This window comes from Ictidomys tridecemlineatus, chromosome 9 (genome assembly GCF_052094955.1).
Source record: "Ictidomys tridecemlineatus isolate mIctTri1 chromosome 9, mIctTri1.hap1, whole genome shotgun sequence".
Classification (NCBI taxonomy): Eukaryota; Metazoa; Chordata; class Mammalia; order Rodentia; family Sciuridae; genus Ictidomys; species Ictidomys tridecemlineatus.
The window spans coordinates 10,710,223-10,723,422 of NC_135485.1; the positions used below are offsets into that span (position 1 = coordinate 10,710,223).

At 47.0% G+C, this 13,200-nt stretch overlaps 1 protein-coding gene across 1 annotated transcript; it reads right to left on the reverse strand.

Annotated features, from left to right (window-relative positions):
* Window positions 1–3,558: 3,558 nt before the first annotated feature.
* LOC101976958 (fibroblast growth factor-binding protein 1) lies at window positions 3,559–6,640 on the reverse strand. The gene is made up of 2 exons (XM_005318954.4): window positions 6,340–6,640; window positions 3,559–4,683 (listed from the first exon to the last, which is right to left on the reverse strand). The coding sequence occupies exon 2, from the start codon at window positions 4,661–4,663 to the stop codon at window positions 3,917–3,919; it is 747 nt and encodes a 248-aa protein (XP_005319011.1). The 5' UTR covers window positions 4,664–4,683; window positions 6,340–6,640; the 3' UTR covers window positions 3,559–3,916.
* Window positions 6,641–13,200: the final 6,560 nt, after the last annotated feature.

Consider the following 13,200-nt stretch of genomic DNA (forward strand, 5'->3'; position numbering starts at 1 on the left):
GGAAATGCCCCATGCCCGTTCCAGGCCAGGCACCAAGTGCCCGTGGACAAGAGAGGGTCCGGTTGCCTTTCTTCACTCACTCACACTTTAGCTTCTTTGAAGACTCCTGGATGACCCAACCCAAACTCCCAGGTCCCAAGCCGGCCTGTCGGGAGTCTTCTCCCGTCCCCCATCCTGATCCTCACCTGGAGGAAGCCTAATGAACATTCTTCTGCTTGTGGTGTCCTGGGATTTTGGAGGGGGACATTGTGAAGACCAGTGCACGCAGCGGGGCTGAACCTGCCCTGTGTGCAAGCCGTCAGCCCCGAATGCTTTGCTATCTCGTGCTTGTTCTGCTGAAGACGGTTTAGGAGGAGGTGGGGGAAGGAGGCCAGGTGAGATGTTCTGGATCCCAGCGATTCAAGTCAGCACTAGTGAGGGTGTGAGTTGCCACATGGAGCTGGGGTGCCCGGGGGGAGAGGCCCTCCTCTGCTGAAATGAGAGTGTGGGAGGGAGGAGAGGCATTCTCCTGTCCCCCGTCTGCGAGGCTTAAGGATGCAGAGATGCCGGCCTTGAGCACCTCTTACCTGTCCACAACTTCCCACCTCAAAGAACAACACACACACACACACACACACACACACACACACACACACACACACACACACTTGTACCTCTACTGCTCATTCAAGAAGTTCTTGTAGAGAAAAGACGTAGTGGAAAGTTAGATAGAAACCACTGGAAAGGTCTCCTCTCTTCTCTTCCCCTGCCCCCTGTTTCTCTCTCAAAAAAACCAAACAAACAAGCAAAAAACGCTGTAAAGACTGTGACATCTTCATTTATTTTTTAAAATGTGATTTTAAAACATATCCTCAAACTCAAAATCTGGTTATGATAAAAGGCCAAACACAAATGGGAGTGATCTGGAACTTTCTCTTTGTAAGGACATTCAAGGGGATGTGTGTGTAGAAGAGACCGATGGAATCTGTTCACTTTCAGTTTGGCTCGTGTCTCAGGTCACATATGTCACTCTTCTCTCATCAGGTGAAGCAAATCATGAGCTTCAGAGGGCAAAGTGTTTGTGAGCCTCCAGACCAGGGCTTCTCTTTATAGGTGCGGCCACCCATGGCTTCATGACCCTGACAAGTTCACGGCTTCTGGGAGCCTCAGTTTCCTCATCTAGCAAATGAGGATGAGAAATCCTACCAGACAAGGTTGCTGAGGGAATTAAATAATAGAGTAAGGACAATAGTAGGCAGATGGTTATGGTCGTTCCTCACCACTTATTAGAGAGAGAGAGAGAGAGAGAGAGAGAGAGAGAGAGAGAGAGAGAGAGAGAGAGAAGAGGAAAGAAAGATGGAAGGAAGGAAGGATGGAAGGAAGGAAGGGTTAGCTCCTAGAGTTTTTATTAGGAAATTCTTTACCTCCCTTCACAGTCCAGTGCTGGGGACTTCAAGTGGTCACTTGTATTGAACATTGTCACATGACAGATGGGGCAGTAATAGTTGCTTTAGACATCAACCAGTGTGTCTTCCAGCCACCCTTAAATTTGGGTCTCATTAACCCATTGTCCTGATATGCTGATTTGTGATTAGAGGGTTAATTAATTGGCCCACAGCCTGGTTAGCAAAAGACAGAGGCCAACCTCTAGCCCAGGTTCAGCTGACTCTACCATACCAGAGGGCAGAACTCCTCCCAGTTCTGCCCATGGCTACAAGCCATGAGTGAACAGAACCAGTAGCCTCATGGGCTGGAACGGATCTTTAAGAGACTTCAGATTGGCTCTCCAACGTTACACCTACCCAGACCAGCCTGGCACTATTTAGTGACCCCTGGAAGAGTTCAGTCTTTTCCCATCTCAGGGGTGGGTTGAATTGAATTGTAGGAATCGAGTAGGGAGCCCCAGAGCTGAGAAAATGTAATACTTCAAAAGGAAACAGCTCTCCTTGTGGTGGCTAGAAGGTTTGGAGGGAAGCTGGGGGTTCAGTTCAACTCTCCCGGAGTTGGTGGCAAGGTTCAAAGGTCAGACCTTGGGCTCCATCTGACAATGACATCATAATCTTGACCATCTGGAAATGTCATGAAGACTAAATTTTTTTCTATTTTCTTTTCTACTATTTTCTGCTTCTAGAAGAATTCCAAGCATATAGAAGATATTATAAGAGGGAATGAGTGGATTTAATTATAATTTCAGGGCATTTGCTCTAACAGCTTCCTCTGTTTCAAATATACTTATCCTGGAGAGTCACGTGGCTCAGGTCTTCTAGTTAGGTCCAGCCTCAAAAGTCACCTACAGAGAGGTCACTTCTGACCAGCCCACCCAAATCTCCTGTCCTCCTTCACTTCCATCCACTCTTCCTGTGCTTTTTCTAACTCTTGGGGGATGATGAGTCTATCACCACTTTCCCTACAGCCAGTTCCATGAGAGCAAAGCATCCATCTTTTGTGCTTTGCACCTGTCAAGCACCTCGCCTAGTGGGAGTCTGAGCTTCATAAATTGTGTTGAATGAGCAGGTGAGTGAGTGAGCGAGCGGATGGATGGATGCCTAACGCAGGGAAGAGCGTGGTGCAGAGCCCCACCTGCAGCAGGTGAGACACACACGTTAGCTTCATGGTGTTGGTGGTGATAGTCAATGCCTTTGTGAGGCCATTCTCTGTGGGTGCTCTGGTGGGTGGTGACTATAAGGGGCTCTGCTTGCCCGCCACCTGTCCTCCCTCCTCACTCCATCACAGGATGCTAAAGAGCAGGGTTTCCTTCGTTTTTGTTTCTGAACCAACTCTGGCTCTTCCTGGTCCCTCTTGGTGGAATGGTGACAGGGCGTTGGGAAAGTCTATTTTTCTCCTTCACTCCTAACACACTTTCAGATCCTTCCTACTAATGTGTAAATGGCGCACAGCCACCTCCTCCATGCATCCCATTCCACTCCAACCACCCAGCTTTCCCAGCTTCTGGAATGTTCATATCTTTTTGATGTCATCGTGCTGTCAGATGACTAAAATGCCTCCACTCTGTCCCCAATTCATTCCCAAAGAAGTTCTGTCCAAACCCAGTCCTAGTATCCCCTACTCAACCCCAGATTTTCCAGCAGTTTCTATCTCTCCTCTCCGGTTTCCCACTCAGCCTTCTCCTTTTTCCATTATAGTCCACAGGGCACTATGCTTAACCAAAACTTTCTCCCCCAACCCAGAAACAAGCTCCACATGAGGAGGAATTCTGCATATGGTGGGAAGCGGGGAGATCGGGCAGCTCTGGCTTGAGTCTTCAAGTCTGTGGTTTAGCTGCCAGAACTCCTGGGTTCCAGTCCTATCTCCCCTCTTACCATCTGAGAGACCTTGCCAAATTACTCAATGCCCACTGAAAATGAGATCCTAGGTATTGCATTTCAGAAAGCGTTAAATACCACCGACCAATAGACAAAACTGTAAAGAGGCAACCTGGACTGGGTCTTGTGAGGGGATGGCTTGGGATGGGTGGAACTGGAAGTCATCATTAGGTCTTTTTCCATTCATATAGGGAGATCTGTTAATAATGAGACATAAACTTGTTTGGAACCAGAGGCCTAGAAACCAAACAACGGCTGAAGGTATTTCTGAGAACACCCAGATCTTTATTATCTTTGTTAATTTGGCAGAAAATGCCTCAGACTGAAATCTCACTGAGGTTCGCTCAGTTCAAATGCAAGTCTTTGTTGCTCCTAGGCACACAGCCTTGTGGACCATGGAAATACAGTGATATACACAGTCTTTGAGACTCACATCCAAAGAAATGGAAAGAAAGCAAATTCCAGAACACAAAAACAAAAGTATAAAAACTGTTTAAATATTGAAGTGCGCTCCATAACACAAAAGTTCATATCTTGTGGGAAACTTGGAGAATTTTCCACCATGGAGGAGGGGCAGGTGGGCGCTTAGGATGCAACTGTCCCTTTTGACCTCGTTAACACGTTGTGCTCTGAAACATGGTGAGGAAGAAGTTGCAGAAGGAGCTCCAGGAGTCCCCGCAGAACTCCAGGGCAGTCTTCCTCTGGTTCACCACATCTGGGTCCTCCATACACTCTGGACCTTTGACGGCCACAGTCTGAGTCTCTGCTGGTCTGGACTGGATGTTCTCTTTGACCTCATTTGGCTCCAGGGCCGAAGGGCTGGTGACCTCAATATGCTCCTTGGGGGACAGCTCTGTTTTCTCCTTTCTGGGCTTCATGTTCTCATGCAGAGTGGAGTTTACCAACTTGAGATTGGATTCTGGAAACTGCTTTTTGCACACCCTGGTCTTCAGGACACTCTTGGAGTTCTCACATAAGTTCTTCTGTTTGCGCAGCGTCCGGACGATTTGTTTCCAATAGGCCTTCTCATTATTGAGCTTGAGGCATTTAGTTGGCTTTCCGGCAAAGACACAAGAAAACTCCTGGTCCATTCGAGTGCACTCCACTTTCAGGGTGACGATCAGCTCCTGCTCAGTCACTGACCATCTGCAGGAAGCTTGGTCTTTGGTGGCAAATTTGCCATTGGTCATGGACTTGGATGTTCTGCTTCTCTGCTTACTCTGGCCCTTGCCCAGAGGAACTGATGGATCTCCTTCTGGTATGCTGCCCCGTCTGTTCTTTGTTCCATTTCTGACCTTTGCTGAGAGCACTTGAGCAGCCAGGAGGAGAAATGAGAGGAGGGCAAGGCTGTGGATCTTCATGGCTTCAGCTGGGCAGGCACCTGTTGGATGAAAGACAGGGACTCAGTGCTGGGCAGCAGTTGAGTGTGCAGGACTGCAGGCTGGCCTCCTGCACCCTGATCCATGTCTGCCCACTTTAGGAGGAGACCAGAAATCTGTCTGGCTCCTGAAATCACTAGATGAGTAGCCTGTCTGCTCCCACTTCCACTTGACCTGAGCTTTTGAGTGGCAAAATGTTACCATTCTTCATCCCTCACCACTCTCAGAGCCTCCCTAACTCTCCCACTCACGCACTCAGTTACTCCTGCACTTGCCCCACGCTTCAGTTACTCATTCAACAAGCATTAATTGAGCACCAATAATGGGTCATGCACTATCCTAGCTGTTGATCACACCATACTGACTGAGAAAACCTTGGGTCTTAAAGAGCTCAGAGCCTGCCCTTGGAGAGATTTAAATAGCCTTGACCATGGAGTTGGTCTCATTCTGTTCTCAACTTGATCTTGGACAAGTCACTCTCCCGCTCTGGGTCTCAGGTCCTTTACCTGGAAATCAAGGTGTTGAATGAAATAGTCAAACCCTTCCTTAGTTCCAATGTGCTGACTTTCCACCTCACAAGTCTGCACAGACACAGATGACCACAAAATCAGAAAGGATGTGGCAAGAGCCATAGAAATGTCATAAAACGTGATGTTGACTCAGAGGCTGAACCTGCTCAGGGTTTGACACCTGGAGCTGGGTGGTGCTCTGGGGTAGAGGGAATATTACCGAGGGAAGGAGGATCCCCAGGAAAGGCACAAAGGTGGGAGGTCACTGGACATGACAGGGCAGAGTGAACCCAGGTGGAGAGGGATGAACTTCAAGCAGAATGCTTAGACCACAATCTGAAGGCAAGTGTGGTGCCCATTGGCTTCTGGAGCCCTGTGGTGGCACAGTGCTGGGCAGACACAAAACCTGTAATCCAGGTGTTTTGAAAAAAAATTCCTTGGATCCAGAGGATGACCTTGAATGTTGGACTAAACTCCATGGATTTTATCAGGTGAATACTAAAAGAAAAGAAAAAAAGCCACACCTCAAAGAATCCCAGGTCTATCTGACACCCACTAAGTGCTGAGCATTGTTCTAGCATTTGATTTTCATCCTGTTTAATCCTTACAAGAACCCGGCCCCATCGCTATTCGTCTGTCACTCACAGTAACAGCTGTGACAGTTAGGGCTCAGGCAGGTGAAGCGGGCGGTGACAAAGCTGGTAGGGCCGGCCAGACCACATCTCACTGGGTCTCTCCCACCCCTCCTTGGTCACTTCTCGCTTTCACCTTCACTCTCATCTTCAGAAAATACTAGCGAGGAATCAGAAAACTCTCAACGGTCTGGTTTGGCCATACTGACAGGGTTATTCAGATCATCTGTTTTGTGGGTGTTTTTTTGCCCCTTTTTTCACGGATTGAATTTTGTTTGAAAAAGGGAAAGCCCCAGGAAGCAGCTATGATCTCATTTGCACCTGGGGTTTGCCCACCCACTGCCGTCAGGAAAGGAAGACCATCACCCGAGTCTGGGCTAAAGCAATGAAGATGCCCAGGGCCCTGGGACTTGGCTCTTACTTGTCCATCAAGGGATCTGGACTCAAAAAAGCCAGGTCCTCATGTGGGGTGAGAACTGGGGGCAATAGTGAAGTCTTAAGAGAGCCAGGCCCTTACCTTGCTCTGAGTATGCAGATCCAGGGCGACCCCGGTGTGGGAGCAGTGGCAGGCTGGCAGTCCTCTGAGAGGCAGTGCAAGGCAGGGTCGGCTATTTATAGGAGCCCACGCCTGGGTTTTTACAGCACTCAGACTTGAGCGGCTTTGCTCACACTCCTCCCAGCCACGCCCCTCAGATGGAGCCAGTTCCTACAGGGAAAGTGCTGGGTGGAATCCAGTGAGCAGGGGGTTACACGCGTGCCATTAGACATGCTTCCTGCAGGCCTCTCCCCTTCCACCCAGCAGCCAGGATAGAGGCAGAGCTCAGCCTTGCAAACCTCCTTGATAAGGAGGTTCAAGCACCTAACAATGATATCCCAAGGGAATAAATTAACTGTAACTACATTACAGCTGTGAAGCCCTGAGCCCATCCCTAAGAGCTCATTCCTGCTCCTCCTCACCACCACCCAAGGAGGGGGCTCTGGATGCCTCTTCCCATTTTACAGAAGGAGACAGTGGCTCTTGGAAATATCCAAGGGCTTGCCCAAATTCGCCGAGGTAGGAAAGGGGGAGTTCCAAATTTAAACCAGGACTCTCAGCGTCTGTATTCTGTCCTCTTCCCACCTGCCAATCTCAATGAATACTTGGGGAATGAGTGACAGAAGTGGCTGAAGCTTCTTGGTTTCTCAGTCGTTTTCACTGAGCCATCTGAAGTTACTGCGTGGGCAGCGGAATCTGTGGGCCCTGAGGCTGGTAAAGAGGGAGTTCTTAATACTGGAATTCCTATTGAAAATATTCCCTTCCAGGTTGCACGAGGGATCTCACTCTGGCCATCCAGCTGGAGGTACAGTTTTACACAAGAATGACCTCGGTGGGAAATGATTTCGGTGAACTGTGTGACTTTATTCAAACTACTTGACTTAAACTCCTGTGGATGATTTCAGCACCTCATTTAGAGCTGCATACTGATTTTTTTTTTAATTACTGGAGCTGAGCTATTAACAAGTGAAACAGAACAGTTTGGGTTCATAATAATTTCTTAAGCTGCGTTCTTTGAAAACAGACATTATATTATCACCTATGAGTTATTTTGAAAATGTTCTTCATTTTAAACTGTTGTGTCTTTTAATTAGATTGGAGTTATGTTGTTCTCTTTATCAGAGAGTTTTAAATAATGAATGCAACTTTTCTTTTGAGAGTCTAAATGATATGAACACAATTGATTACCACCACCAATGGAGCTGATAACTGAATGTGTGTCTCATCTGGTGTGGTCACTGGCATGCAATTTCAAGTTCAAGGCTGACTTTACTCTCGGGCTTGTTACTACATATAGTTTCTTGACCTAGAGGGTTGGCCCTGTTGGAGCAGTCACCAGGGTTTATATGAGTGGGTGTGCTTGGGTTCTTAGCTGAGTCCTAACCCTGCAATATCACCAGTGAAGGCTGTCAAAAATCAATCCTTTCTTCAAAAGGATTTTTGACTGAAAATGCTGAGTTGCTGCATTCAAGCAATATTAATTCATTGCGTAAAATATTATGCATTGAAAACTTCTCTTGTTAGAGAAAATGGAGATATTGGCTTAAGAAATATCAGTAAAATCTAATCAGTTTGGAAAAAAAAAAAAACTCATCTTAGACTCACCCTAGAGAGTTTGCTTCCAAATTGAAAGTGCTTATTAGTCATGAGCTTTCGGAATTTCCTGTTCAGCAAATTCAATGAGACACAGTGCTGAAGTTTTACTTCTATAGAAAATTAAGATACAGCAAAATATTGGTATTATAGCTTTGGTTATGAAAGCATAAAAATCTATTAAAATTCATTTACCTTTATAAAAATGATTTTTCAAAACACAAATATATTACCCAGAAATACATCCATAAATATGTACACCGATCAACTTTTTCACCCTTTCTGAATTTTTTGAAACTTTGTTTGTAAGGAAATCATTCTTAAACAGCAAGTATCCTTTAAAGAAGTCTGACCCTTGGGACAAAATTTTCACAACACACACATACCCCTTCCTGTGTGTGCACACGGATGCCCTCACATGCATGTGCTTGCACACTGGCATGTGTGCCTACAGGTCTATGCATACGCTATTGTGTACACATGGCACACAACTCACACACACACACACACACACACACATTGTGTAATTGCCTTTAGGCCACCTCATGGGACAGAAGAAGGTTCTAGAGAGACTCCCTTTTCAATTTTCAATAAGCCCATGTGTGTTACAATGAGTGCCAATTGCCCCACTGGAAATCTGGAAATGTCGGAAGTTGAGTACCCTCTTTCTCCGTGGTCAAACTGGGGGTCGCCACGCACCCTGACATCTGACTACGTTGCTTCCATTGCATAAACCTATGAAAAGGTTTAGCTAAAAACCCCAGAAGACATCTCTGAAAAGTCTCCTATGGGCATCCAGACAGAAGTGTATCAACCCACAGAGCCAAAGGACCCACACATCAGTGTTCTGTTTAGGAGAAGACAGGGAGGCCCAGGGGATAGAACCGTGATTGGTTCCATAAGGAAAAGGACTGGACTCTAAGACGAGCTACTCAGTCATTCCTTTATTTGCTAATTCCTTCATTTGTCCAAAGAACCTTCATGAAGCACCTGCTATGACCAGACCCTCTCAGTTACTGGATGGCTGAAAATGCAGTCAAGAGTGACAGTCCTTGTCTTCAAAGAGAAGACAGACAAGGTGGAATAATAAGTTTATAAATGTCAGTGCAGGGGTTGGTTGGAATGTTGGAGGGCAGCCTGGGGTGCTATGGGTGGGGATATCATATCCAGTCAAAGAGGCAGAGAATAATTTACCAGGAGTCCACAGCTGCAGAGACAGCTTCACAGCAAGGGAAATGGATTGTTATTGATTTAGCCATTGTCCTGTGGCTACTGTATGTGCAGGGCAGTAGGCAGGCACCGGAAGGAATACCGAGGTGAATATGGCTTGGCTTCTTTTTCACCTGGCCAGTGTAGCCTTCACCATCAGAGGGCTGCTGTGGTGGCATTATCTCATCACTCTGATGTCTTCACATCATGTTAAGGAAATCTGTGGTGAGCTTCAGAGCCTGGGATGTGGACTTGGGTGTCCTTTCCATGGTGCCCACTGGAATTGAAGTGGGTCTTAGCATTTCCATGTTTGGCCAAAGCAATGGCTTCCTTGGAGGCCAGTCTTCTGGATTGTAAACCAATGAAAGCAGCCAGACCACAAGCAACAAGATCAGCAGTTAAGAGAATGACTGGACTTGCTCTTACCAAGTTTTAGTTTTTGTTTTTGGTGGAAGTCAAGGTTCAAATGGGTCTCCCATCAGATGGGCAGCCACTCGGCCAATGGAACAATGGATACTTATTTGATCCCAGAAGAGTTTGGGCTCTCCGTTAGCTATGCTTATAGGATAGAAGCAAGATGGAAAATTTATAAAATAGATTAAGCTTTAATGGAAATCAGTTCTTTTAGGCATTTATTTGATAGGCTGAACTTTAAAAATTGTTTTTAATTGGTTCATTATAATTATATATAATAGCAGATTCATCGTGACTTATTTGTATATGCACACACATGATTTGGTCAGTTCCATTCCCTAGTCCCTCCCCTTTCCCACCCTCATTTCCTTTCTCTACTCCATTTGTCTCTTCTGTTTTCTTGTGGTCCCCCCACCACTTATCCCATTTTTTCTCTTTAGCTTCCACATATGAGAGAAAACATATGAGCCTTGACTTTCTGAGCTTATTTTGCTTAAGACCATGATCTCAAGCTTTTGATGGGCTGGATTTTTTTCCCCATTTTTAAAGTTTGTTCTAATTAGTTATACATGGGCTGGACTTTGAAAGGCATCGTTTGACGAAGCCCCTACGTATCTCAGCCGTGCCAGTTACCAGGGACAGGAAAGTTCTCCTGAATACCTCTTCCTTCAGCCCTTGAGCACTGTGTGTTCTGAGAACTGAAGCTTGTGTCTAGGTTACTATTACTAATGCCTGTGACTCTGAAAGGAAATAAGGAGTGTCTTGGCACGGCCTTGTGGTTTGGCCTCAGTATGTGCACAGACATGTGTGATTTTTGATTTATATTTTGGGTTTCTATGAGGCAAGAGAGCTCAGAGTATTTTACCCTTAAGGGGATAATTTTTAGGTAGTGGCCCAGCAGTTTATAATAAATGTCAAGGCAACTTGTTGGCCAGGATGTCTAGTACTAAGATGAAGGCCAAAGTTTTGGCCAAGTACATTGTTTCTTGGGCTCCATCCTATGTCCACAAGGACATGGTGGCTAAGGGCCACAAAGCTGCAGTTTTCTGCTGAGCTCCGTGGTATACGAGGGCAGCAGTGCCACCTGAACAGTCTGTAAGACCCCGGGCTATTCAACTACTTCATTCTAAGGAGGTCCCCAGGGAGGGAAAGGTGACCTCCTCCAGCGTTCTGACGTCTGACAAGATGGTGAGAACAGGCCCTCACTAGCTGTGTTGAGGCTGTAGAGTGTGGTTTCCTTGATCCAAAGCACAGTGGATAGTCGGGGAGGGGAAGGCATAGGCTCAGGGCTGAAAGAGTCTCTGTTTTTAGCCGGTTGTTGTTTTAATAGTCTTTAGTAAGAGACAGTTGCCTGCATCTGAGCCCCTGGCCAACTTTCGGTCATCATAAGTGGTCTAGAAACTTCAGGAGGCTTGAGAAGTTGATGAAGCCTCTTCATTGAAGGAGTATCTATCTGCAGGCACTAGCCGCAGTGCCTGTTGGCTTTACTTTGGAAAGAAAAGTTGTAAATGAAGAACATGTTGCCATCAGAACCCCCAAACCACTAACAGGTGTTGGGCTTGTCTTCCATGACGAGTGCGCCAAGGAGCAGGTCATCAAGGAAGTGTTGCAACTGTGCTCCTGGAGGAGGGCAGAGCCGCTAAGCCCTTGTCTGCAAAGGTTCTGCGTGGTGGCAGGGCTGAGGACCCCGGGCAGCCTGCGGAGCCATATGAAGTGAAGGCAACTGCACCTCAGATGCTGCTCTGAGAGGCCCTGGACAGAGTGTGTTGGCCGAATCTTTAAAAGCAAAGTGTCTGTCAGTTGTTGATTGGATAGAGTCAGTGATTGTGAGGGAAAGTGGGGGAGGGGAAGAAGAGGGGCCTGTCTCTGTAGGTAGCAGCTTCTCCCCAGGACAGCCCCCCACTCCGCCCCCCACTACAGAAGCATCTCCAATCCCTTCTTGCCCCCTCCCATTTTTCTCTTTTTAAATAAATGAAATATTCTAGTTGGATAAACATTTACATTTTCCCCCTCCTTTTTATCCTCCCTTTTCTGTCTCCTTGTTTTACCAAATTGGTTTTTGTTTTTAGCTTTTGAGTGCTCATCTCATAAGCTCCTGGTGGTCCCAAGTAGTCTCTGCTATTAGTGGTGGTCTTCCTTCCTAGGCTACCCCAGTCAACTCAAGGGGCTGAGGTCTGCATCAACGTGGGGAAACACGCAGTATTCTTGGTTTTAAACAGTTTAGTCAAAGTAGAGGCTCTTGACGTGTTGCTGACTGGTGCTGGGGTCCCCAAATGCTGGCAACCTCTTCCACGCTGGAAAACCTCCGCAGGTTGCTCAGAGGAAGCAGGAGAAATGCTCTTCTTCTTCTTTTTCATGAAGCACCGGACCACTGGTGTCCGAGCATGTGGTCCCATGTATCCCACGTGGTTGAAGGAGGAATGACAGCAGCAAGGCAAGCCATGGCAGAGATTGCCCTTGAAGCCATCTGCAAGGATTTTTTGGGAGTCATAGTTTTCCACTGCAAGGGCACCCTGCACCAAGCTGGGCCTGACCAAATATGCAATTCAATGGGTGAATGTCTCTAGAGTGCGTCATGCCCAGGGGACAAACAGCCAATGTCAACCCCTGAAGGACTTGTGAGGGGATCTCATATGCCCAGGACTTGTTCTTCCACCAGAGGAAGAGAAGATTCCTTATAAGTCAGAGCTCTCCTCTGTGGTGACCCTGGCGATGCTCTATGGTGTTGCCAGTCTGGTCATCCAAAGCACCTGCAGGGTGGCCTCTCTCTGAGGCCACTTTCTCCAGAAAGCCTTGCTGACAATCAGCCTCAGAAGCCTCCTTGACTTCCTATCACACAGGACACTCCCTCACCAATAAGGTGTCCATGGGCGACCTCTTGCACTCCCAATAATAAGATTCCGCTTATTTTTTTTGCCACAGTTTAGACTGGAACATCATGAAAGGACACAGGGAGCAAAGTATCACAGACACCCCAACAGCCAGCGACACACCCCAGGGACAGCTTGCTGTTTATAGAGTCAGGGAATAAAGAGCAGCCCCAGGGCCGGCCCTGCATGGATCACTGAGCCACCTGCTGGCTGCACAGTCATCTCAAAACGTACCTGTGAGATTTTTCGTTCATGAAGGCCACGGAGTGATCACACAGTGCCACTAAAGCCACTGAAAAAAGAATTTGCTACCAACACTTAGAAAGAAATGGAGGCTTGCCACACCACGCAGGGTCCCATCACGGAAGCCTCAACGTTTGGCCTGGAAGCAGAAGCAAGAGTTAGGGGCGTCCATGGGCACAGCTTTTATTGCAGGCTCCAAGGGAAAGTCAAAGCTGGGCATAGTACACACTTTAGAATGAGCTAGTTCGAATAATTCCAGCGAGTTCTCTGGCTTGCAACCTAGTTTTCTGGTCCTGGCCCTGGCATGACGTAGGGAGGATCAGATGACATGTTGGTTGGTTGCTTGCATGTGAGAGATGGGATTCCAAGTAAAGTGCTTAATATCTTTAGAAATTAGCTGATCCTGGGAAGGATTGCCTTTCTCTAGGCCTCTAAGGCCCCCAAAGACATCAAGGCATCACAAAATTAAAACATGATGTTAATACAATCATCTAGACACATAGAACTTGGGACA

Excerpts from the sequence above, each read along its gene's own strand:
- LOC101976958 (XM_005318954.4), bottom strand. The coding sequence starts at position 4,663 with ATGAAGATCCACAGCCTTGCCCTCCTCTCATTTCTCCTCCTGGCTGCT.